Source organism: Heteronotia binoei, chromosome 6 (assembly GCF_032191835.1).
Source record: "Heteronotia binoei isolate CCM8104 ecotype False Entrance Well chromosome 6, APGP_CSIRO_Hbin_v1, whole genome shotgun sequence".
Classification (NCBI taxonomy): Eukaryota; Metazoa; Chordata; class Lepidosauria; order Squamata; family Gekkonidae; genus Heteronotia; species Heteronotia binoei.
The window spans coordinates 60826058-60853706 of record NC_083228.1 but is presented as its reverse complement, the minus strand read 5'-3'; the positions used below and the strand labels follow the sequence as shown (position 1 = coordinate 60853706).

The window sequence follows — 27649 nt, the reverse complement described above, 5'->3', positions numbered from 1 at the left end:
GTTCCCAAACTGCCTCTACTAAATTATTAATGAATTTGCTGTGATCAAAGTAAAGAAAAGCTGCACAGAAGGCACACAGAACTGGGGACTTAAAAGACTCGTACAACCCCCATAGATATATAAATCATACTTACAGCAAAGTAAACACTGACCAGGTTTGGCAGAAGAGCAGATATAAACCTTGCCTTAAGCAAGTTTTGCTAATCAAATCAGCAAAAATCAAAACTGTATATATTCACTGCCTGTTATATAGGCAGTGAGCCAGAAAGAGTAAAGTGTGCAGGGCTTCAAGGAATTAATATAGCTATGCAGTAAAAGGATCATTAAGAGCTATCTGTTGCAGACTTCAACAGCTCCAAAATATTAGTTTTTACTATATCCACTGTAAAGAATAAGCCAGTAAGCTGTCCATGTGGTATACCCCTCTCTCTTAAACTAATCTTGCAGATCTGAACAATCCACTTAAATGAGTGGAAATATCAGGTGAATATAAAACAGATCCAGCCCGAATGAACAGATCATACCTATCAGCTCCAGAATAATTACAGCTGTTAAAGTCATGGTCTATTATGTAATTGCTGTGGCAAACAGCTATAGAATCTAACTCCTTAACACACATACACAAAGTATTTTAAAAAGAAACAGATCAGATGGGAGGCAGAAAAGGCACCTAAATTAGTATTAAATTAATTTTTAAAAGACATATCAAAATTTGATCTTAAAGAGATTAAAAAAGAATTATGAGCTCAGTATGCAAGATTTCCATTGGCTTATTCAGACAGAACTGGCATGTATTACTTATTTGGATTGCCTTCAAGAAGCAATTTCCTTTCTATACCATTTATTACAGCACTTTGTTTCTCTGGTGTTTTAGCCTTTAGTATAGTCTGGCCAAAGAAGCTGCTATCTTCACCAAGGAAATGAGCACTTGAGTGCAAGCATGTGAGGGTGACAATGTCTTATTAGACTTAGGTATGATATCAGCTGTTTAAAAGAGAAATGCTGTATTTCACACAGGCAGTGAATTCTAGACTTGAATATTAACTTAAACTGCAGGATTCCTGTGAGGCTTAAAGTATGTGGTGTGAGTAAATATTACTGATCCCGAAGAAATGCAATTTTAGTCTTGAAGCACAAGTAGTGTGCCCCATTCTGTTCTATATAATTACTGTGAGGCTTACCCTGGGTAATCCCACGAAAGAGACTTTTTGAAAGTAGAACAAGTGAAAGAACTCTTAAAATTGACACTTCAAACAAAATGAAAAAAAATCTTAATTCAATATCTAAAATGAACAAGGCACTCATTTTTTGCCTGTCCTACAGTGGTTAAAAGGATGATAACATTTGGCTTTGTCTCAGTCTTGCATAGCCTACATTAAGAAACAACTATGGCATTTTGACTTCTGAAGGCAGAGAATCAGATTGCCATCTACAGGTGTATTTAGTTCTTCTTCCCTTTTCCCATTCCAGGAACTGAATGAAATGCGGGAAGAGGAGAATACAGGATTTTTTCAGAATTAAAATTACAACATGCTCTTTTTACATTCTACATGTACAGAATACAACAATAAGTGGCTCAAATGACAGTTACATATACTGGAAAAAAGTAAATTATCATTTCTCATAAAGACCAAGAACACAGTGGCTTATTCACACTTAGGAGTATGTCACTGGGCGCCTCACCACCTCATGACTCACAAATAAGTGTATGAGTCGTTTCTCCAGAAAAGAACTGCATTTGCAATGATGTCAGCTGACAAGAATGCTCCCTCTGTAGAGCTGGGTCTGTGATGCAGTTTTGCACATGCTGACATTGCAATCACCAAATGATGAACAGGCAGTGCGGTCTCACCCACAGTCTGTGGTTTACAAAATCTAACAATTATACAAGACAAAATGATTTCATGCCAATAGATTTCACAGATCAGACAGTGCTTCCTTTGCAGCCTTGCTATAGTTTATTTTCTAAGCCCAAATCCAGCTGGGCTGATTTCTAAATAGAAAAAAGGAATATTATTCCATATTCTGAGAAACTTTCATTAACCACTCAGAAATGATTAACAAAGTCCACATTGCAGTACAACAATCATAAAAGTGTTTACCTGACAAGACTGGTGCTAGCCTCATTATGTCCGATAGTCTGCTGTTAACTGGTTCATAAGGTGACTCTTCAAGCAAGTCATTTCCTAAAGATAATAAAAATAGGAGGATCTTTCTTTAGCACTTTATTATGTTTTGAACACTGAATACATACAGAAGTTCTAGCCTGCTACAATCCACAATACACATCCCACCAGCATCCACTGTTGATTCTTCTCCCAATTTTACCAAGTCTCCTCTCCAGGACATGGACCAGTTCTTACCTCCCTGCACTCTCTTTCTATGGGACTCTACCAGAAGCCTTCTTTTGCCCCTCTGTCAGCTTTATGGATGATAGAAACCATCACACCAAATGCTCAACAGTTTGGTCACCTCAAAATTATTACTCAGTAGAGGATCTTGTTAAGAGTTTCTATACTACTACCTCTGCTACACCAGATGATGTTAAAATATGGGATATTTATAAGTCTTAACAGTTGCTGTTCTCAAAGTTCACTTTTTGAAAGTCCTTGGGTACTTTTTGAGAGATGCTTCTGATGAGTAACTCTTCTTTGACATCCCCTAACATGAAATCAAAAGGAAAACATCAACCTGTGGTTGTTCTGCCTTCATGAGCAATTACAGGGGAGGAGAGGCAGACTTGGGGAGAATTCCCCTGTAAACGCACAATCACAATTTACTTTGCATTTAGCTGTAACAATCAGTTTTGGCCAAAGAACAGCCCACAAAGCCCGAATACTTTGAAAGTAGCAAATCTATGATAACGAGTGACAGCAAACAATATTCAGTCAAAAGTATCCAGTAATCATAATTTAGTGTGAAAGTGACAACCAATAATTCCAAAGTCATTACATTATTCAGTGTTGTCATTGAATAAAATATCAGTTTCAATTAAGCCCCGCAGGTATGGAAGCATCAAATATTAGGCAGACAGAATACCAATAAGGCACATTAAGATCACAAGAACCACAGTACAGGGCCCTTAATTCTTAATCAAGGGTCAGGATTCAAAATTGTATTAGCAGCCCTATTGTATCAGGAATCGATAGATGTTCTGGCAAGTTCACTGCTCTAACAGTGAACTATTAGTTCGCTGTCCTCACACAGCCCCTGAATGTTATCTAAAGTACAAAAAAAAAACCCTTTCTCAAAAGATCTCTTTCTTCCTGGATGTGTGGGGATGTTCACAAGCATGGAAAGGAAAAAACTTTAAAACACTGACTCAGCAGGGCAGTGAGGAAACAACTCTGGTTTGACAGGGTGGCTGAAGTGCGACCCCTGAAGTTAGATCTCATTAACAAATGCTTAAGACTCTTCTCGGGCCAAGAGGAATGGGGAAGCACAGCACCTAGCAGAGGGCTTTGTAGATTTTGCGCTTGTTAATACCCTAATCTTTTTACTTCAGTTTACAAAGGTCAACTGAGTCCCCCTGGAGGAAATCTTTTATTCTGCATTTCTCAACAACAAGCGGATGCAGCAGCAACAGCTGCTCATGCTAGGCGACACTTCGTTTGCAGCTGAAGAACACAAGGGGAATGAGGTCACCTGAGGGGGGAAATACTGGCCAGAGGAAAAACCCCTCTTAGAGGAGGGAACCAGAACCATTTTGCGACATACCCTGTAAGCTTTGGTACATGCTCCAGTAAATACGCAGGCAGTTTTTCTCCTTCTTCATGCCCCTCTTGCAGCGGCAATTGTAGAGCGATTTCTGCTTGAGAGCCTCCATGGCACTTTTGCACTCGTCCTTGGCCTCCAGGCCTGTTGCCCGACTGAAGTTGCTCTCTTTGCCAGCTACACATTGCCTCAGTGTCCTGTATTTCGTGCTGCAGCTCTGCTCCTTGAGACACTGGTCGCTGGCTTTCACACAGTCGAGACGTTCCCCGCCAAGCAGCCCACTCACTTCTGTGGACAAGAGCACTTCTACAATGAAAAGAGAGCAAAAGACATCAGGAAAAGTCCCCAGGAGGCTGTGAGGACAGAGGCATCCATCCAGGGAGGCTTAGAAAGAGCAAGAACTGCTGTAATGAAAACAATTCCACAGGCAAAGAAAGAACACAAGCTTTATTCTAGTTCTTTTTCTCAGGGAGTCCCTGAAAAGCTGAGCATCCTTCAAACAGCTGAATAACCAAGTGCTCCAAGCTCTCTTCCTAACAAATGGATGTCTCAGAAGTCAACGACAGAGTCAGCTCCCCCCACTCTGCCTCAGTTCCATTCCCCACTATACAAGCCAAAGAGTTTGGGAGGATAACTGAGCTTTCCTCCCAGGATCCTCTTCCTTAGGAGTTCAGAGAGAAGCAACTACTTTTAGTTACAGAGAAGCCTGCTTGGCTGACTTGAGGTTCAAAAAAAATACCACAGAGGTTAACTTGCACAGTAAAAGATTTATTCCTTTCTTGCCTCAATTAAATACACTTCCCCGTCATGCACTTAAAACACCAGTGGTGAGCCTAATATGTGCCCTCCGTTTCCACAAAGGCTTTGTTGTGATTTCAGTCAGTATTCACAAACCGCCAGATGCAAATGGTCTCTCCCCCACTGACTGATTCACACCGACTGCTTCACACTCCACCAGTTTCCTTTGAAAGGCTGTGTTTATATCTTCCATGGGAAAGGTAAAAATTGGCATTATTTTTGTTGCCAGATTTCTCTCCAGCCACCAAGATTTCATTGCAGAAGGCAAAGGAAATTGCAGCCAATGTGCTTCCTTATTTCCCTTTCTCCTTGACAAGAACATGCAGCCATGTGCACACACATCATGCCTATTGTCAAAAGGGGTCCAGATTTGAGATTTCCCAAACCATTTTTGGAGAGTCACAGTTTAGCAGAGAAACCATTTGTTTTTCTTGCGGAAGAAGGTCCCCACTTCCCCACCTGTTAAGTTAACAAAGATGAACAATTATCAGAAAGTTTCCCTTCCAACTTGCTAAAATCCAGTTTAACGCAGCCGATAGTACCTTTGTGAGCTTTACCTGGGCACAGTTCATGCAAAAGGATGAGAGGCAAAAAAAAAAAAAAAAAACCCCTACAGAAAACTTCATTGCTGTCTCTTAAAAGAGCAAGCTCGCAATCAAATATTAGGGTGCACCAAGTCAGCACCGGGCTTTACGGAGCCACATACAGAGCTTTGGCATTCCAGACACTTACCCATTAGTGGCAAAACGAAGTAAAAGGTGGCCAGAGACATCTTTCGGTATTGCAACTCGTTCCCCCGAGCGAGCTTCCGTTTGCCACTCCAAAAGACAATCAGCATATGGATATTCCAAACCAGAGAGATTCCAAAGCCCCCAAGTTCATATCCATTGAATTTCCACGACAATGCCCACCCCACCCTCCTCTCTCTTCAGTCCACAGGGAGCACCAAGAACGACTGCTCTACCAAACAAACCAACCAAAAAAGGCGAAGATTTCTCACTTAGATCTCACATCCCAGCATCCTGGAAAACAGAAGCGTGAATTTCTCAATGAGAGCAGAGAGAGAGAGAGGCTCACGCTGGGAGCGTGCGAGTGTGACACGGAGCAGGAGCTTCGTCTACCTCTTTGGTGGGGGGCAGCACTTTTTTTTTCCCAGGGAGGGACTCCCAAGAAATAGGCGGCGATGGGGGGGGGGGGCAAAAATCCAGGCGCTCGTCCTCCGTCCCGCTGCCGCAGAAGAGTGCTCCGGAAAACCCGCTTTCTTCCTCCTTTACAGGCGCCTCCAAGTCATCGCGGAGTCTCTAAGGCTCTGGGCTAGCCTGACTGGCTCCCGCCCGTCCTTTTCCTATGCCAAAGTCCGCAGGCTTGGCTGACTTGTTTCTACTGAGCTTTGTTTCTCCTCGTTCATTTGGGGCGGGCGAGGGAAAGAAAGGCTGAGGCTGGTTAACCCTCCGAGATGCCTCTTGTGCGGCCGCCGGGCTCTCTGGTGAGCTCGCGTTGCCCCCTCTGTTGGAGAAGGAGGCGCACGCACCGAGCAGCCCGCGCTATTGATTGCGGGGCTGGGCCAGCTCCGGCAGGTGCAGGTCCCTCCGCAAGCAAGAGGCAAAGAGGCCTCTTCCAAAAGTTTCAGTCTTTCCACTGCTCCTCCTCCCAAGCTGATTTCTGTAATTGGTAAACTGCAAGCCGCGCTCTCCACGGTCCAGAACAACGTGCCTGCTATATGGGGAGACTGGGGAAGGGGAGCCTTTCTTTGACACACTGGCGCAGCTATACAGAAACGTGGCCTGCGAATCAGTGACCGGGACCAATTTCCTGCCCACACCCCGGAGGGCTGCAGGCTCGCCGACCAGTCAAGGCAAATTTCCGCTCTGCAGAGTTGCTTTTCTCGATTACTTGAACCGACAGACCGTACGACCTCATCCAGAACAAGAAAGCTCTCGACGAAAGCGCAGCAGCAAGGAACAGCGTCCTAAAGAGCCCCCCACCTTGCCGGACTACAGGAAAGAAACTTTCTGGCGCCCCGCCCTTTTAGGCCCTGTGCCTTGGGAAGCCCCCATCGATCTCTGACCTCCATCTGTCTCTGCGAAGTGGGGATCACGGCCTCAAACGAAGGGCAGGCTTGAGCTCCTGGGGTCATTTTGCAGATCAGAAGACACCCAAGCGTTGCGGGGCCCTTAGGAAATGTCTCGCGCTTTGCCAAAAGAAATGCATCAGTGGACCCTTTGCAACAGGGCTATTAGTTCTTTGTAAACCTGAAATCCCACCTGCTGCAATGTAACAACACACCAGTTCTTAATTTTGTGGTTTTGCATCACCTAGTGCATCACCTAGTGCAAAAAAATGTCAATCCTTCTTTAACTTTTAGGAAAGAGGGAGCCAGAAGGGATTAGAGACAGCTAAGCCAGGTAAGGTGTAGAAAAAAATTACAGCTTGTTTGGTCCAGACCAAGTCTTCAGAGGAGCAGAGCATTTAGATTCCACTTAGTCTATCACTGAACACTTCAAGAGAAGCCCAGGGAATGGTACTACCAAATAATATGTTGTGTGCTAGTCTTGTATGTGTGTAAAATGTGCAGAATTTTCTGTGAGTGACATCTCTTGAAAATTTCATGAGGCTTAAAGATGTATGCGCAGACATGCAGTTCTGATACACATTCAGATGCACTGTAGTTTCAGCCAAATACTAGTTCAGTGTATCAATTTACACTTGGCTCCTGAATAAACAAAGCAAACATATGTCACAACTTCATGACAGATGGTTCGAGCAGAGCTGTTAGTTGTTTTCACGAACCTGCTACTTACAAAACGACCCCCCTTTAAAGTCCCTTGAAAACAGATATGCAAAGTGGGATTCAGTTCCAGATTTTATCCCATATACGCATGCAGCAAAACCTTAGTCACCTCCTTGATATGTACAGATGTTTTAGAATTCACAAGGAAGCAGAAGAGAAGAGCAAATCCTCTCAACTATTCCGAGAAAGAGAACAACAAAAATCTTATTCTCCTAAATATTTTTATTTTACCATGAAAGCAATGTTGAATTTAAGAAGAGTCATACTGGATCAAGTCCTGCATTATATTCGCACTGTGGCCAACCAACTACCTTTTAGGAAGTCCACAAACAGGAAGACTGACAGAAGAATGACAGACTCTACTCTGGTGAATTGGGTTGGATTCCCCACTCCTCTGCCTGCAGCCAGCTGGGTGACTTTTGGTCAGTCACAGCACCCTCAGAGCTCTCTCAGCCCCACCTACCTCACAGGTTTCTGTTGTGGGGAGAGGAAGGGAAGGTGATCGTAACCTGCTCTGAGGCTCTTTTGGGTAGCAAAGGATTTCTTCTGTGCTCCCCAGCAGCTGATTTAGAGGCATATTTCCTCTGATGCTGGAGGGAATAGCCATTGACAGCCCACTCCTCCATGAAATTGTCCACTCCCCTTTTAAAGCCTTTCAAGTTGGTGGCCATGACCACATCCTGTGGCAGCAAGTTCTGTGAATTATATGTTGTGAAGAAATACCTTCTTTTTTGGTTCTAAATCTCCCATCCTTCAGCTTCAATTAAGGTCCCTGGGTTCTAGGATTATGGGAGAGGGAGAAAAATTTCTCCTAGTCTACTGTCTCCACACCATGCATAATTTTGTACATCTCTATCATGGCTCACCTAACTCACCTTTTTTCTCAACTAAATAGTCCTAAGCATTTTAACCAATCCTGATTCAGCTGCTCTAGCCCCCTGATCATTTTGGTTGCTATTTTCTGTACCCCTACAATATCCTTTTTCAGGTGTGGTGACCAGACCAGAACTGTACACAACATTCAAGTATGCTCTTACCATAGAATAAGGGCAGTATGATAGCAGCAGTTTTATTCTCTATTCCTGTTCTAAATTGTCTTTTTAATAACAGCCACACATTGGCTTGCATTTTCATTGACCTATCCACTACTATTTCAAGGTTCCTTTCTTGACCTGTTGCTGCAAGCTTAGATCCCATCAGTCTATGTGTGAAGCTGGGATTATTTGGCCCAGGGGTGGCCAAACTACAGCTCAGGAGCCACATGCAACTCTTTCACACATATTGTGTGGCTCCCAGAGGTCAAGGAGGAACTTAATGCAGGCTTACTCTCAAGTAAGCATGCACAGCATCAGGACCTCAGTAGGTGACCATTTCCATGATGCATGAAGGAGGGGGAAATAGGCAGGCTTGCTCTCCTCTACCACAGAGGTTACCCAAGGACCTAGAGAGGAGAAAGACAGCTCAAGAGCTGAGGGAGAAAAGTGAGCATGTAGGGGAGGGAAACTGTTGGCTGTGCCACCAAGTCCAGCTGAACATGCACTCAGGATTCCTATTCTTCCCTGCTGGACAGTTGGAGCCGCCTGAATGCAGTTTTAACAAAAACGTGTGTGTAATATTTGTTCATATCTTACAGCTCTCAAACATCTGACAACTTATTCTATGTGCCTCTTACGTTAAGCAAGTTTGGCCACCGCTGATTTGGCCCAATATGCATCTTTATATTTGCTCACACAGAATCTCTTTTAGTCATTTAATGCCTATCCCTGCAGTTTGAAAAGATCCTTTTGGAGCTCTTTGCAATCTGTCTTAACCACCCTAAATAATTTGGTGTCCTCTGCAAACTTGGCCACCTCACTAATCACCCCTAACTCCAGGGCTTTTTTATAGCAGGAACTCCTTTGCATATTAGGACACCCCCCCTAATAGAGCCAATCCTCCAAGAGCTTACAGGGCTCTTATTACTGGGCCTACTGTAAGCTCTTGGAGGATTGGCTAAATCAGAGGTGTGTGTCCTAATATGCAAAGGAGTTCCTGCTAAAAAAAAAAGCCCTGTCCAGATCATTTATGAACAAGTTGAAAAGCACTGGTCTCAATACAAATCCTTGAGGGACCCCACTGCTCACATCCATCCATTGCGAGAACTGACCATTTACTCCTACTCCCTGGTCCCGGTTCTTTATCCAATTGCCAATCCTCTTATCCCATGACACTGAAGTTTGCTCAGGAATCTTGGCTGAGAGACTTTGACAAAAGCTTTCTGGAAATCCAAATAAACAGTCACCTGGTTTATTTCTGTCCACATGTCTATTGACACATTCAAAGAACTGTAAAAGTTTTTTTATATTATGTAATCCATCTTGAATCTCAGAGGGGCAGACTACAAACCATGAAATAATAAAAGGTTAGTAAGAAAGGACTTACCATTTGAAGAAGCCAAGTTGGTTTTTATTCAGCTGTCCTTATTCTTCTATATCAGGGTGGTCAAACTTGCTTAACACAAGAGCCACATAGAATAAATGTCAGATGTTTGAGAGCTGCAAGACAGGAATGTCTGATGTTTGAGAACAAGGAAGGGTGGGAGGAAAAATAGATGGGAGAGGAGGAGGTGGAAAGAAAGCAACTTTAACTTTAAATGCATTTTCCAAGCTGCCAGCTGGCTTGGCTTGAAGAAGTGATTTAGAGAGACAAAAGCCTTCTCAAAGCCGGCTGATGGAGTAGTGGGGGCTTAGAGAGCCACACAATATGTGTGAAAGAGCCATTTGTGGCCCCTGAGCTGCAGTTTGGCAAATCACTTTACAGACATTAAGCTAACAGGCCAGTAATTTCCTGCTGGACTTTTTTTTTTTAAAAAAAAAGGGAATTACATTGGCCACTCTCCAGTCCTCTGGTACAGAGGCTGATCTTAGGGACATGTTGCATAGCTTAGTTGGAAGATCAGCAATTACACATTTGAGTTCTTGGGCCCATTATGCACACACAGCTTACTTCTGATTTTCACTGAAGTTGGGTTGGTAGAGCTTTATTTTGAATGCTGTGTCTGCACTCTGCACTCCCCCCATCCCACTTTTTCTGTTGGGAATCACAGTATATATTCAGCATACCAAAGAGAAAATCTGGATAGTGCTGCAACACCAAAATGTCCTCCTTTTTTTGTGCAGCATGGCTGCTCTTTCCTTACTGGTCAGTTCCAAGTTGGGTGTGGTTTTTGAAACAGGAGATTCTTCAAGTTGTATTTACTTTCAGGTAGCCAAGCCAACTTAGCAGAATGTTAGTACTTCTCCCTTCATCAGTGTACAAGCTCCAAGCACTGCTTAGGTTTTCCATCTATAAAATTGTTGGGGGGGGGGGGGTTCCCCAAACGGATTCAGTCTAGTGACATGAGTTTAAAGCTGATCTTGGATCACTGGAGAGAAAAATCATTGGCAGGGAATGCTTTAAATGTTTGCCTAGAGGTAGCAGGTGCGCGCGCGTGCAGTTAAACATTTTAAAAGATCCATGCCCTCATGAGGAGACACTGGATATGTGGCCAGAGAGGCAGCAGTGGGCATCCCACCAAGGAAGGGAGCGAGTGAGTAGCCATGCATACGTTGCATTGGAGGTGGTCCCATGCCCAACATGCAAGTGACACCAGTGATACAGGGATTTCACCCTCTTGTCTGTCCAGGTCCTGATCTGCTGCATCTCACACATGCACATTCTTCCCCGCATAAGCCACAAGTCAGATGGGCTGTTGAGATCTGCTCTGGGGCACGGTTTTTTTGCAAAAATTATGATGGCCCAGAAGCAAGAGCTGACAGACAAAGGACTTCTCACCTAGTCTGCCCCCCACCAGGGATGTATTTTGCCTTCTTCAAGCCATGCTCTGAATTAACTGAAGTGACCCCATTGACAGACATGGAGGCTCTTGGATTCAAAGGATTCATCACTTTTGGGGGGGAGAGGCGAATTTTTGTCTTTCCTTCTCACAGCCAGCTGAAATAAGCAGGACTCTGGTAACTTGGTAGCCACCCACAGCTCTAGAAAGCTCCCCCTGCTGCCTGGCCACCACTGTTAAGCAGGATGCCTGGCTACTGGGGGCATTTCACACGCTGCAAGCTGAAGTGCCCTGCCCCTGACTCCCGCTTATGTACAGGGCGTGTCATTGCTGCTCTGTGCTCTGTGGATCACTTCCATAATTCCTACAAGTAGTTTATAACATCATATTTACAGGGAATTTACAGTGTTTGAAGAAACCATGCATTAGAGCAGGCTGAGGTATGAGGTATTGAGGAAAGTTTTGAAAGTGCAGTCCAATACAGTAGTTGTTGCCTAGCTGGTCAGTCCATAATGAATCAGTTTTAAGAAAATGATAGCAAAGCACCTTAATGGACAGGAAGATGTGAAGTCTAACTAAACAGCTTTGGGACACCAAAACCTATTTACAACATTAAAACGTATGGAAGAAGAAAAGTACATTTTTATTTCCCCCCCTTTCTCGAAAGAACTCAAGGTTGGTGAGACTTCTACTCCAATGTTAAATATCTGACATGCAAAAATCCCGAAGATATCACAGGAACTTTTTCCCATGTAGATCAGTTCAAGGAGGCAGGACTGCAGCTATTTAAAGCCATCTTCCTAGCAGATAAGTGTGTTCATGTCTTCTGAAGTACTAATTAAATGTAGCCCCAAATTGACCTTGCAAATGTGTTCAAGTTGAATCTGGAGGATCCAATGTGATTTTTTTAAAGCTTCCAATATAATACGTTTACTTCCATAAACTTAATAGGTTTTATAGACACAGTATTAATATCATTTCCTCTTGCAACTATAAATCCATCAGAAGACCACTGATGTAAGCCAGCCATGTATGAAAAATCACCATTTGCCCAAAATAAAATTACATAAATGTTAAGTAACCTGATATTACAAAATGTATGCTATTGGCAGATGAAAACCAATGCTTAACAAAGGAAAAATAAATGATTAATATATCAATCCTGCAGCAGCTGTAACAAGGCAATTGTGTTTTGCTTTTTAAGGCACTGAGCTAAGGATTAGGTGAGGAAATGTCGCTATATAATTAACCCTTCAGTTTCACAGCTCATTAAAGCTATAAAGGTCTCTGCAAACTGCAAAAAAATTATTCTAATTCCATGTATTGATTTATCCATTGATGATTTTTATATACTGCTTTTCCATATAGGTGTTCTTCAGGAAAGTTTATATTCAGAAGTTCAAACAACTAAAACATCATAATATGAAAAGGTTAAATGAAGGGAAATGCCTTAAAAGGGGCCCCTCCCCCATACAGACTTAGTTTTTCCACACACTGCTGTGCATTTCAGCACTGGTGTTTTCCTCTCCCACTGCTTCACACACACCCCATTTGTTGTACCATTTCATCACTCTTGTTCTTTGGAATGGGCTATCAGAGAAGATAAGGAGACCATTACCCCACCCCTGCTGACCTTTAGAAGATGCTGCAAGAGTATCATTTATTTCTTTGAGAACAAATTGGAGTGAGGGAGGATCTTAATAGCTCAGGATCCTCATGATTCTTCCCCACCATGATAAATTCCGGTGTACAAAACCAAGCAGATATAAAATCATAGAGTTGGAAGGGATCTTCAGGGTCATCTAGTTCACCCCCCCCCCCCCATTTGAATGGAGACGAACTTACAATGAAAGTTCACAAGCAATCAGCCAATGGGACATGGGAGAGATGTGCCTGAATGGAGTGGAGAACAATGTACAAAAGGAAATGCACCTGGAGTCAGAAGGGTTACCTGAATGAGGACTTTGGTCCTTGCATCAGATGTATGTGTGTGACCTATTTCATATACACACACGCATTAAAAATAACAACACAAGAAATATTGATATTCCTTGTAAGTTTGAAGCTCTCTAGAGCCAATGGCAAACCACCCCATGAAAAAGTCTGCTGTGAGAAAGTCATGATGCAATGTCACCCCAGAATCAGAAACGACTGGTGCTTGCACAGCTTTACCTTTGAGCCATGCAGCTGGCAAGCTGGTGCTTTTTTTCCAATTGGGCCTCTTCATTTCTATTCTACATGGCTGTACTCTCAAGCATGGGGGAAGGTTGCAAAATTGGAATGCATAATGTGCTGGATCTATGAGGGTCTACTGCGGACTCAACCTGTTTCCAGCTGTGTGCTTAGAGTTGTACTGTGATGTCTGGGTTCTAGTCTTTGTTTCCTCCTCTTGTATCTTTGTTGCTGGCCACAAGGCCAGCATTCAAAGTCCTTTCTTTGAAATAACTTTAGTAACTCCCTGTGGCAAGATCCAAACCACCATCTCCTGTTGCCTATGGTGGTGTCATGCTCCAATGAGATACTAAGCCAAGCAGCCCTTTGCACTAGTCGTTCTAAGTTTCCTATAGTGGCCAAGTTCTACTGTTCCTTGACAACTGAAAAACAGTATGACTCCTTTAGATGGTCTGTTTTGTGGAATTACCACAGCAGGATTTGGACTTTCTCCTGGGCTGTCCATATGTTCTTGATGTACATCTTCTACCCTATGAGAGGTGGGAGAAGCAAGTGTTGCATGTGGAATAGCACTCTTCCATGACTGGACCTGAGTGTTTGAAGACTATCTGTGTTGCTGTTGCCAGGAGCTCTGCCAGAAGCTCTGGGTTTTGTGATTATACACATTAGCTGAGGAACTTTCACCTGATGTACCATAGTAGCCTATGTTGAGGAAGGAGCTGTTGTCATATTCTGACTGTCTGTTGTGCAGTGGGTTGGATGGGCATCATGCAGTCATTCAACTGTCATCTTAGAAAGACTGGCACCATTGTTGCCTTCTTTAAAAGCAGCATAATGATTGATGGGTGGCCAAGGAGTGACTGGGGTGCTGTGTGGAGTTCTGCTTACGTTGCCTTTGTTTCTGCAGAACCACAGTTGAACTTGTGACTGGGGCTGCATAGAATCACAATTCTGTTGATATAGATAACCCCAGAGTATCAGTCACCAGAGCAGTGGCTCCCAGGCAGCATAATGGGACCAACGGATTAGCCAGCCTATTTCTTAGGAGCTAGTCAGGTGTAAGACTGTATTTATAGAAAATGATTATATTTCTTTTACAATTCTTTGCATGCTGACCTCATGCCACAGAATCCACTCAAGGTATGCAGACTTCCTATAATAAAATGTGTCATTTCTTTTTAGTATTGCTTAAATGTACTCCATAATAAGTTGTATTATCCTATTTTTACTAAATATAGGTTTAACATAAGCAGGGAAAGAATGACAATCTATACAATATGCCTGATCACTGGCAAGTTGTTAGTGCACTGACATGGAATGGACATTTCTAAAGGCCACTGAATCAATGGGCCATATTCTGGACAAGGCCTTGGACACAAAGTTTAGCATGAGAATTTACATTTTTAGCAATTTGACCATTAGGCAACTTCAACATTCTGTTGAGATTGTCAGGATGAATGGCAATTAGAAGCAAAACCTCTAAGTATTAGCAGCAATCACAGAATCTGCACTGAAAATGTCTGTAAAATTCTAAACATTCATGATTAAAAGGTTATCTCTCTAGCCTTTATGGTATAAAGAAGTGCAAAGTTATGATGAGTTTTTGTTAACAGCATTGAACAAAGACTCTGACCTCCAGTGCTGATGTTATCAGATGGCAAGATTTCTGCTTTGTTCGTGAGACTTTTCCTACCTGCTATTCATACATTACTCTCTCCCATTCTCAAAACATTAATTTCCCAGTCTTCAAAGCAAATGGGGATCATTTTCCCTTTCTGTCCCAAATCCTGAACAGAACAAAGCATGGCAATTATATGGGCCTATGTACAAGTACCTAATTTATATAACTAATTCCAGATAAAGGAGGGGTTGTAGTTCAGTTATAGAGCATATACTTGCATGGGGAAGATTGCCATTCCAATTCCAAGCATCTGCAGATAAATTATTTCAGGTAGAAGACACTGAGGAAGACCATTGCCTGAGATTCTAGAGCAGGAGTCATTTTGTGGAAAAAGAGGTGCTGGAGCTAATTAGCACAACTCATTTGCATATGCCACACATCCCTGACATCACTGGAAGGTGTACTAAATTCTATCAGCTCAGCATCTACCATCCAAGTGCTTCTTGAATTATAATTGTCATAATAAAGCCTTACTCCTATCATACTTTTAAAATGACTTTCTCCTATGTGGCCACAGTGGCACAATTTCCATCTGTCTACTTTATATGTTTTGGTTATTTCCCCATTTTTTGTGGGGGGAAATATTAGTAAGTTTGTCAGATCTTAGAGTTCAGAAAAATTCTCACAGGAGGTTTGAACCATGGAGTCCAGAAGCAAGTATGGGGGGGGGGGGGTAAAAAAGAAAGAGCACAATAAAAATGTGAGCTCCTGCCCAAAATGAGGCCTGCCCTAGAGAGCAGCTGCCAGTTATAACTGACAATACTGAACATTTATTTTTGCCCTGATATGGATAGCCCAGGCTAGCTTGATCCAATCAGATCATGCAAATTAAGTAGGGTCAGCCCAGGTTACAGTTGGATGGGAGACCACTAAGGAAGTCAACAGCAAATCCTCAAAATTTCTCTTGCCTTGAAAACCATATGGGACCACCATAAGTCAGCTGCAATTTTTAGTTTTACCCTAAGGTCACTCAAATTTGTAAAAGGGACACACAAGTTCCCAGTAGGGTTGCCAAGTCTGACTTAGGAAATATCTGGGAACTTTGGGAGTAGAGCCAGGAGACTTCGGGGTTGGAGCCAGAACCAAGGTTGTGACAAGCATGATTGAGCTCCAAAGGGAGTTCTGGCCATCACATTTAAAGGGACTGCACTTCTTTGGAAAAAATGAAGGATAGGGGCACCTTCTTTTGGGGTTCATATAACTGGACCGCCTGGTCCAATCTTTTTGAAACTTGGTTTGTTTTTTTAGGAGAGGCACCAGATGCTATGCTGAAAATGTGGTGCTTCTACCTCAAAAAACAGCCCCCCAGGAGCCCCAGATACCCACAGATCAATTTTCCATGATATCCTATGGGCTAGTCTCCATAGGGTTCAATGGAGTGCTCATTGGCCATTTCCTTCCCCCCCACCCCGCTATCTGATAACCTTGAAGTAGGGGGAGGGCCTCCAAACCAGGAGATATTCTATTCCCTCCTGGGGACTGGCAACCCAAGTTCCAGTCATATAAAGACAACACTAACATTCGTGTGCATGGATTGGCTTGCTGTGAAAAGCACAAAGGTCTGATGAGGTGGCAGACTTTTTATAGAGTTGGATTTTGGTAAACCTCTGAGTCCCCTTTCTAAGGTGCCTTAGTAGAACAAAATAGGAGTCAATTGCACCTTTAAGACCAACTTAGTTTTATTCAGAACGTGTGCATGTGCACTTTCGTGTGCATGTACACTTCTTCAGAATGAGGGAATGAGGTCCAGTAAGCAGAGCCACATATAGCTGGTGGGGTTTGGAATGCCAAGTGGTACAAAGTTAAAAGCCAATAGCAGAATAGTAAAATTAACAAATTCAGAAAACCTTTGATCTGGGTTGAATTAGCATGGAAAACCATAGAACAGTAACATGTCAGAATGTGAGAATGCCTGTTAATTATTCTATTGCTAATAAACTTGGGTCAAAAAGAAGGCATTTCTTTCCCAGAAGTGCCTTAGGTTCACCTAATTAACCACAGCTCTAGCTTTTGGGCAAACCAGGAAGTGCAACTGGGTATATCAAAGAATATCTTCCTAGTGTGGGGCCCTATTCTAAGGTTGCACAGATCAATTTCCCCACCATCACCACCTAGTTTCTTTAAGGAGGGAAAGTCATGTATCCATATATTGTGGTTGTTATTATTTTTTTTTCCTATTGGGACTTAAAACAGCATAAGGGAGAGAGGCATTTTCATTCAGAGCAGTGGCGCAGTAAAAAAGTTACCCTCCCTTTATCCGGCAATATTTTTCCAATCCATACAATGCCACAGAACTCTAATGCCAATTGTGATTTGAACCTTAGAATGGACACGTAGAATAGCCGTTTTGGTACAAACTCTAAATCACAGTTCAAAAAGGATGGGGCTTAAGAGAGAAGGAGCATTCCTGCTGAAATGTCTGGGAGGTTTGGGTCCATTTATGAATTCTTGAGACGCCATTCTTCCGCACCCCCACCCTGTCTCAGCAATAGCACTGTATATTTTAGACTTTTGTAACCCAGGGATTAGAAGAGCAATGCAAAGAGGTTCTTTTTAATTGCTTTTCTACCAGTTGCCAAGAGCTGGTAGAGGAATAATTATCACTGCATCCATCTCATCATTCTCAATAACAAAAGAAGGAAATTGCTTACTTTTTCACTTCCTTTAAATGGGTGCCTACTTAAATCAGGTGCAATTTAAGTGGAATGTAGTGCAGTAATAGCTGTGATTGATTTGCCCAGAGTGGCATCTGTGACCCTGCTTCAGGTACTCAGTGATTATTCAAATTATCTGGAGATTTCCAAATAGGCCACTGGTCTGAAGGACCACCAGTACCACCTGGCCCAGCCAATCCTTTGTGAGGAAGTGGTGATGGTGGTTGGTAAGACTGTGGCTGCAACTGTATCTGAGTGGAGAGCCAGTTTGGTGTAGTGGTTAAGTGCGTGGGCTCTTATCTGGGAGAACGGGTTTGATTCCCCACTCCTCCACATGCACCTGCTAGCATGGCCTTGGGTCAGCCATAGCTCTGGCAGAGGTTGTCCTTGAAAGGGCAGCTGTTGTAGAGCCCTCTCCAGCCCCACCCACCTCACAGGGTGTCTGTTGTGGGGGAGGAAGGTAAAGGAGATTGTGAGCCACTCTGAGACTCTTCGGAGTGGAGGGCGGGATGTAAATCCAATATCTTCATCTTTGTCACGGGCTGGGGCCAGGCCAGGCGAAGTCCAGGGGCAGTCCAAGGTCTGTAGCTGAGTAGCAAGGAGGGTCCAAAGCGTCAAAACCGAATCACAGTCCAGGTATCGTAGGTCAGAGGTTCAGAAGCCGAAGTCAGGGGGTCCAAAAGTCAATGCCAGAGTCAGGGGGTCCAGAAGCTGAAGTCAGAAGCCGAAGTGGATGCTAGAACGTCAGGTAAGTGACTAGTTGCTTCCACAAAGCCTTCTCCCAAAGCCCACAGCTATATAGCCCTCTGCTGTCTGTTGCCCATTTGGGCTAATTGCTGACTCAGAGGGCAGCCAGGATCCTATTGAGACTCAAGCACCCTCACTCCTAGAAGGGCCAGAATCCTTTCAAAACTCAGGGCTCAGGGAGCGTCTTGCTCGTGAGCGTGCCGCCCTCCTCCGATCCCTGAGGTCCTGACGAAGGCGGTCACGCACACGAGCCACCCGAGAGGGCGAGGCAGGGGGGCTTGGATCTTCTCCAGCAGGAGGCGGGGGCACAGGTGCAGGTGGCAGGGGCACAGTTTCTTCTGCAGGCTCGGCTTCTTCTGCAGGGCCCCCAGCACCCATGACAATCTTTTTCTTCTGTATCTGTGCTGGGACTACCCTCTTTGTGAAGAATGGGTGGTGACTACCAGGAAGGTGGTGATTAAAAATCAAATTAACAAATATAAAAGGCACACAGAAGTTTACAGGAAGTTCCTCTTCCTGTAAAAGAGGAAATTAATCCTTCACCCACTGGTCCTGCCACAGCTGCCTAAAAGAGGAACTAGAACCAGTTGAAATTTGTCCTAATAAGCACTAATAAGCATTGAGCAAAGGTACCTAGGAATATGTCTCAAGAGCAAGTCAAAAGTGCAGAGCATGTTTACAATGAAGGATATTGCTTCAAAGGTATTTGCAGCAATAATGCCATGTATGGAACCCTCCCTGTCTCCTCCTTGTTCCTTTAGTAATATGACACTTGTGATGATGTATGGGATATGGGGGTGGTCCTTACTGTAATTGTGTGATCGTTTACTGGAAGTGATTGTCTGTGACTATAAAACTGTAAACCTTCCTGAAATCAAGGCTCCCAGATTCTTTTGGACATGAGTCTGATCTGGGGGTCTGTGTTCACGTTAAATAAAGTTTGCTATTTTCCTGAACTCGCCTGTGGCCTGATTTCTGCCTGGACCACTAATTGCATGCTGCAGGGGTTTCCTGCTACAGCAGGTCTACCATCTTTTTGAAGAGGCAGCAAGACTGGCTTTCTATCATACACAACAGTATTTTTTTCTGTTCCTAGCCCCAATCAGCTTGAGACAGACACTGTTTTTTGCTTAACATCAAGCCTGAAAAATGACTCTAATAAACTCAATAGCTTGTCTAACTAAATGAGGACCTACCTAGAATCATAAAGACGGAAGGAACCTCCAGGGTCATCTAGTCCAACTCCCTGCAAAGTACAGGAAATTCACAAGTACTTCCCACCACTCTCTCAGTGACACCTGCTCCATGCCCAGAAGACCAGGGATGGGGGAACCCTCCAGGATCTCTGGCAAAACTGTCCTGGAGAAAAACTGCTGCCTGACCCCAAAGTGGTGAACAGCATTTCCCTGAGCATGTAGGAAAGGACCATGAGAACTAAGCACGGATGCAACTCTTCCTGCCCTCCCTCTCATGATCTGCCTAAGTTCACAGAATCAGCATTGCTGACAGGTGGCCATCTAGCCTCTGCTTAAAAACCTCCAAAGAACGAGAGCCCACCACCTCCTGAGCAAGCCTGTTCCACTGTTCTGACTGCTGGGACATTCTTCCTGAAGTTTAACCGGAAACTCTTTTGTGTTAATTTCAACCTGCTGGTTCTGGTCAACCTTCTGGGGCAACAAAAAAACAACTCCACACCATCACTTCACATACTTGAAGACAGTGATCATTCATATTACTTCCCAGTGATCTCTCCAGGCTGAACATACTCAGCTCCTTCAGCTTTTCTTCATAGGACGGTCTCCAGACCCCTCACCATCTTCATTGTCTTCCTCTGGACATGTTCTAGCTTATCTATATCCTTCTTAAATTGTGGTACCCAAAACTGAACACAATTCTCTAGGCAAGGTCTAACCAGAGCAGAATAAAGCAATACCACCACTTCATGTGATCTGGACACTGCACTTCTGTTGATACAGTCCAAAATCACATTTGCCCTTTTTAGCTACCACATCACACTGATGGCTCATGTCCAGTGTATGGTCCACTAAGACCCCAGATCCTTTTCACACATACTACTGCCAAGACAAATCTCTCCCATCCTATAATTATGCATTGGACTTTTCCTACCTAAATGCAGAATTTTACATTTATCCCTGTTAAAATTCATTTTATTGGTTTTCCAACCTATAAAGATCATCCTATATCTTGACTGTCTTCTACTGCAGGGGTGGCCAATGGTAGCTCTCCAGATGTTTTTTGCCTACAGCTCCCATCAGCCCCAGCCATTGGCCATGCTGGCTGGGGCTGATGGGAGTTGTAGGCAAAAAGCATCTGGAGAGCTACCGTTGGCCACCCCTGTTCTACTGTATTTGCTACCCTTCTCAATTTAGTATCATCTACATATTTAATAAGCATTCCTTCTATTTCTTTATCCAAATAATTTATAAAGATATTAAACCTGTTTCCACATAAATACCATTTTTGATGCTCATCTGCTGATATCATAGTAAGTGCGTGCTGTTATGTCTGCCAGTATTGTAACTTCTCTGATGTCACAGAGGAACTGTGACATCTGTGCTTGCTCAGGCCCACTGTAATATTTTAATATCAGCTAATAGCATAAAGGAATTTGAATTCAAAGGTTGTAAGCAATTTGTGCTAACAAATAATGTGCTGTGTGCTTACATACAAGCCAGCTGGAAGCTTGGAGAATGCATTTAAAGTTAAAGTTGTTTTAAAGTTAAAGTTGCTTTCTTTCCACCTCTCTCTTTCTTCTATTTGCCTCCTTCCCTTCCTGTCTTGTGGCTCTCAAACAACTGATGTTCATATCATGTGGCTCTCAAATATCTGACATTTATTCTATGTGGTTCTTACATTAAGCAAGTTTGGCCACCCCTGTTCTAGATGGTGTGGAGGTTACATATCTGCCCCTGATGACAATTCCTTGAACAAAACAGTTGATTCTACAGGGAATGGGGATAGCACCCTCTGTGAAGGAACAGCTTCAGTACTTGGGGGGTGCAAGTTGACCCAGATTTACAGATGGAGAAGCAAATCCCCACTAAAGTGTATAGTGCCCTTTTTGTAGCTTTAGTGTGTTTCCTGATGGAGTCCTTCTTTGTGAAACAGGATCAAGCCACAGTAATCCACCTCCAAATCAGAATAAGGCAACATACTCTACATGAGGCTGCATTCAAAAACAGTGTTACCTGAATTGCCCTCAAACTAGGCTTGGGGAATTAGAGGTGGACAATTAGGCTTTAGCAAGATCTTTTGAATCTGTGTATACAGAAGATTTCTCCTTTGGAAGTCACCCAATAACGAGGAGATATTGTCTAATAATCAATGGGTTTTTATTGTAAAAATATAGGCACACATACAAGGGTATAAAATCATACAACAAATGATGATGATGATGATGATGATGATGATGATGATGATGATGATGATGATATTGGATTTATATCCCGCCCTCCACTCCGAAGAGTCTCAGAGTGGCTCACAATCTCCTTTACCTTCCTCCCCCACAACAGACACCCTGTGAGGTGGGTGGGGCTGGAGAGGGTTCTCACAGCCCTTTCCTGCCCTTTTCTGCCCTTTCAAGGACAACCTCTGCCAGAGCTGTGGCTGACCCAAGGCCATGGTAGCAGGTGCAAGTGGAGGAGTGGGGAATCAAACCCGGTTCTCCCAGATAAGAGTCTGCACACTTAACCACTACACCAAACTGGCTCTCCTGTAACAAACATACAGACCTAGGAAAATAGCATTGAAATGGACAGGGGTAAATATGAGGTGGACAAACAGGGTAATAATTACTTATCGTAGTCTTCAAGGAAGGCTCCAATGGTGACAAAAAATGGGGAGATTGGGAAGGACCCTCAACTGATCAGGTATTGGGGGCGTATCTAAACAGCAGAGTAGGGGTACTGTCAGATGCACACCTGTGGGGCATTGGGTCAGGGGTTATAAGGACCACCTTGAGCCCTTAGGGGGTAGGAGGTTCAGGGCTTATGACATGGAGTCAGATGGGACATGATGCTGTATCACATGGTACATTACCTCAGAAAAGGGGAGGCTCCAAAACAACAGTGTGGGTGGGGCATGGGTCAGGTCTGAGTGAAGGAGATTATAACATGTATCTAGAATGAAAATAGAGGGCCAAATCAATATCTAAGGTGACACCTGGTTTACACAATAGCCCTGGCTCTTGGATTAAGGCGGTCTTTCTCTTCTCCCTCCTCTGGCTGGCACCATTCTTTGTCTAGAGTTCCATTTGACAAAAGCTTGGGCAATCCGCCCAAGTTAAGCTTAATTGCTTTATGCAGATGTTGAAGCAGCTGTTGAATATGTGAGTTAAGCTTAATTGCCTTATGCAGATGTTGAAGCAGCTGTTGAATACGTGAGCCTCTTGTTTCTCTATCACGGAGTCTGGCTGTGCAGGAAAATGGTTGTTTAGTGCTGTCAGCATTGGAATATAGCCTTCATTGAACGGGCTGGAAACCGCTTGACTGGACAGCTCATGGCGGCGCAAGTTCTTCCACTGTGATGGCCAAGATTGTGCATGCACAGAGCGGCTGGGAGCGTGTCATCGCTCCTGGTTAGCCCCCATTCAGAAGTAGAGAATGCTGCTGTAAAGATGATGCATCTAGTATCCACATAAGTCTCTCAGAAAATGGCAGATGACACTTATGGCTTAGAGCAGATGTGTGTGAGTTGAAACTCCAGGCATCCTGGCAACCAAACCAGTGATATCGATGTCCATATATGAGTAAAAATAGGGGTCTCACTCACAACACTTTGGAAGTTTTAATGGGTTCAGAATGCAGCTACCCTTTTTTTGTTGGGGACAGTTACAGTTAACCTATCAAAACAAGTTTTAAAAAGATCTTAACTGATTGCCAGCTTGTTTCCAGGCTCAATTCCAAGTGCTGGTTTTGACCTATAAAGCCCTATGCAGCCAAGGGTAGTCAAGGGGCACTACTTCCTTCTGTTTTGCTCTGCCCATCTGAGATCATCACTGCAGTGTCTTGTGATGGCTGTTTGGAAGGGCTGACTATGAGCTCATTAATGGTGCTTTACAGTTTGATTTTTCTGTAAGCTGCCTCAGCACTGTGGAGAGCAGGATAACAAAATTTTATATAACAGGTGATATGAGGCCACAGCAGTGCAAAATAAGCAAAAAGGGGGGATGAAAGAGAAGCACGTATAGACTTTGAGAGACTGCTCTTTGGCAGATGCTGATAGAGGCTGAAAGACTGTCCTTCAGTAGATGATGCAAATGTATTATTGTCCCAGTTTCTATTTTTTCTAGGTACAAATTAAATTTCAGGTTAAACTACTGGTGCAGAAACAGCCAACAACTATAGGAAAAGATGCAAGAAAGACTTACCATGACAGAACAAAAATTTTAAATCACCAAGAACCAGTGCCTGTTTGTCCTAAATACTACAAAGTTGCTGACTCAGTCTTGATCTCATTTCACCCACTCTCTCCCAAATAAATTGCAATTAGGAGTTTTAGACAAGTTCCTTATACCTAACACATTCAAGTGACTCTAAGGATGAAGGGTTAAGCAACTCATCCTCTCCTTTTGCCTTCCAAAGATACTGAACAGTTTACCAAAAATTAAAAAAAACCCCAAGGATTGAGTAAAGCAGGGCTTTTTTTGAGCAGGAACGCACAGGAACACAGTTCTGGCTGACTTGGTGTCATGGGGTGTGGCCTAATATGTAAATGAATTCCTGCTGGGCTTTTTCTACCCCAAAAGCCCTGGAGTAAAGACAGATATCAATAGAGATTTACAGTGTGGATGTATTTTATTGCATCCTTTTGTGCAATTGCATCCTTTTAATGTGTAATTGTCCACTATCAGCAAACTGAACACTGTTGTATAATACAGCCACTGGCCTGACTCCTCCTCTCCACTGTTGAGGAATAAACTGCCTCCTAATCAGTTGCCTAAAACAGGCTATTTAAAATGCAGAAACTGAGTTGTGTGATGCTTTCTCTCCAAGTAGAATGAGGGAAAAGCAAATCATTAGTGCTCTTGGTTCTGTTGCTGCTTGGAAAGAAACCAACCTATGACCAGGATGTGGCCCATCTCAGGCAGTTGTCTGAGGAACTTTTCATTTTCCAGCAGCAAGAGTAAGCAGAGTAGACAGTGATGGATTAAGCAGCAAGTGGCTGTCGTATATTACTGCATTTGATTTGCTGATATGCTACTGCTATATGCCCATCTAAAAGAGAGCTCAAAACACATTTGGGGTATTTGTGTTTCCCCCCTTAATGAGCCTGTTACTTAGGCTGGCATCAGACAACAATTGCTTGTAGGCAGTTGGAGGTGGTGCAAAATGGGTGTTGCCCTTGCTATGCTTGCACCTCCTACTGTATAGAGATATGAAGACCCCATCTGTTAATAAATTTTACTTGAACAGATAGTATGAAAGGTAGACAAAAACTTTCTTCCAAGACTTATTTTAGGAAGAAAGTTTTTGTCTACCTTTCATACTATCTGTCAAAGTAAATTTATTAACACATGGGATCTTCATATTTCTATATATCTCCTTGGCAAATATATGCACTGGGTATAGTTTAACTTCTAAATCCCTCCGAAGAGTTGCACTTTTATTGCTGATTAAATATTAGTAATGATAAAAATAATTTTTGTTTAAATCAACAAATATACAGAAATTAAAGATGTATAGAGATACTATCTCATTTATAAAAGTGATGAAATTGATATAAATGAAATATTTGTTGCCAAGGATATCAACACAATATTGTTACTTGAGACTTTTCTCCACTATTCCTATCTTTTTATCCTTAGGGGCTTAGAAGCTCAAATATGAACAAACAGAGCCCCCTAGCTGTTGCTCAACTAATCTCATGCTTCTGTAAGGAAAAATCCAAGGGAAGACTGCAAGTGGAAGTAAACTGCAAAGCTCCAGTCAAGAGGTTTTCAAACTGTGTTCCTAAGATCACTGGGGTTCCTCTGAGCGGATTCTTCAATGAAAAGTCCAGTAATAGTTGACAAGTTTCTCTGAAAGACATGAGGCCTACTACCATCATTCTTCCCTTACATTGACCCTTGCTGGCTTAGTGAAGAGCATGGGGATTATACTAGAAGAAACATTACTGCTGGAGGAATAAATTAATACAACTGCAAAAAATGCTTTCTTCCAACTCAATCTAGCTCTACCCTGACATCACTATTCTGGCCACTTGGATCCATGCCATGATAGCATTACAACTAGACTTCTGTAAGACACTTTGCATAGGTCTCCCCTCAAAGTCAGCTTGGAGAGCCCAACTGGTACAGAATGCCACAGTGTGGTTATTATCAGGAGCTAGGCAGAGTGTACATAGGGGACCATAGGGATAGGGACTGTGGAGTATATTACTGCATAGTACATACTGGGTGTTGCTGTAAGTATGATTCTACCATGTCTGTGAGAGTTCACCCAAGGGTCAGGGCTGCTTGGAGCAAAGCTCTTTGCCAGGTGAGACTGAGGGGGCTTCAGAAGCAACTGCAGCAGTTGTAGGGTCACTAAGAGGTCAAGACTCTTTGAAGCCCAGTCCTTCTCTAGGTGGGACTGGAGAGGATTTAAGGGCTTCTGAGCTGCAGACAGGGGCAGGCAAACAGGAAGGCAAGGGGGGAATCCTGATCAGTCATGCAGTTGGTCATGCAATGGCCAGATGCTGAGAAAGCAACACCAGGCCACTCCTCCAGGTCAGACCCTACACAGAGTGAGAGACTTGTTGGGGCAGTTCATGGGGCTCATGCTACTTGAAGGAACACAACATGGGATCCTGTACCTGTAACGGAAATAAACTGCTCTTCAGCTGAAACCTCTGGGGACTCACTTGGTCCATTTCTGCATTATTTAAAGTGTCATGTTAATCCTTATGCTTTGTTTCAGCTCTGTTTCAGATTTCTGCAGTCCCAATTCTATAGCACAGTTTGTTGTATGTAGGGTTGCCAAGTCCAATTAAAGAAAAATCTGGGGACTTTGGGGGCGGAGCCAGGAGACTTTGGGGGTGGAGCCAGGAGACACTGGGGGTGGAGCCAGGAACAGGGGTATGACAAGCATAATTGAACTCCAAGGGAGTTCTGGCCATCACATTTAAAGGGGCAGCACACCTTTTCAAATGCCTTTCTTCCATAGGAAATAATTAAGGATAGGGGCACCATCTTTTGGGGCTCATAGAATTGGACCCTCTGGTCCAATCGTTTTGAAACTTGGGGGGTATTTTGGGGAGAGGCACTAGATGCTATACTAAAAATCTGGTGCCTCTACCTCAAAAATAGCCCCCCCCAGGGCCCCCAATACCCACGGATCAATTCCCTATTATTCCCTATGGGAATCATTCTCCATAGGGAATAATAGAGTGCCCAGTAGACATTTCCCTCCCCCCCACACACTTTCTAAAGGGAGGGAGGGCCTCCATACCAGGGAATCCCCCTCCCTCTCTCACACACACAAATACTTACTTGGTCTTCTTCCGGAGAACTGTGCCTGCTGAGAAAACGAAAGCAAAGAAGGGAGGGGCCGTTCTCCGAAGCCCTTCCTGTTTCCTCCTTCCTGCCCAGCCTTAAAGGGACAGGGATTTTACAAACTGCTCAGGAGCTCTACAACAGGAGCTCTATAGGTATGTTCTCCCCCCCTCCACCCCCCCCCGCTTCTCAATTTTTGAAGACCGGGAGATTAAGCTGGGAACCCAGAAGTCTCCCGCTAAAGCGGGGGGATTGGGAACCCTAGTTGTATGTCACGTTCTGTTAATTGCATTTACTTATACTGTATAATCTGCCTTGAGTCCCACTGAGAAAGGAGGACTGTAAGTGATGTAAATAAATATATAAATTTACTGACATGTTTAGGATACCCTCTCACTTGAGGCAACAGTGGGACTCCAAAGGCTTGTAGCACTCTGAATGAACTCTTGGGACATGCACTGAAATTTCTGCAATGCACAAGAATTCACAGCTATGAAGTCAAATGTAAGTCATTTTTCTGCAAGAAAGAAGCTTGAAATCTACAGATAAAGATAAACAGATGAAGGAGAAGCACCAAAAATGTCAAAGAAGCAGAGAAGCAAAACTCATGCTGGTACTGAATCATTCAGTTAAATTTACTGAACTGGATAAAAATGACCAGTATATTTTGACAGTTTGTTTCCAAAACCAGTTATGCATTTCAGTAGATAACTGATTATTACTGTAACATCATATATTAAAATAATTATGTTCAGAAGTAAAATGTTCAGAAGTAAAAAGGCAA

General features: G+C 43.3%; 1 protein-coding gene across 1 annotated transcript in view; it reads right to left on the bottom strand.

Annotated features, from left to right (window-relative positions):
• Positions 1-5567, bottom strand: part of GFRA1 (GDNF family receptor alpha 1) — a 363333-nt gene extending 357766 nt beyond the window's left edge. The window contains exons 1-3 of the mRNA XM_060241563.1: positions 5245-5567; positions 3718-4020; positions 2103-2186 (exon numbers count right to left, since the gene is read on the bottom strand). Of these exons, the coding sequence (XP_060097546.1) occupies positions 2103-2186; positions 3718-4020; positions 5245-5350 (493 nt within the window). The 5' untranslated portion in view covers positions 5351-5567. The remainder of the gene's footprint in view (positions 1-2102; positions 2187-3717; positions 4021-5244) is intronic.
• Between the last annotated feature and the right edge of the window lie 22082 nt (positions 5568-27649).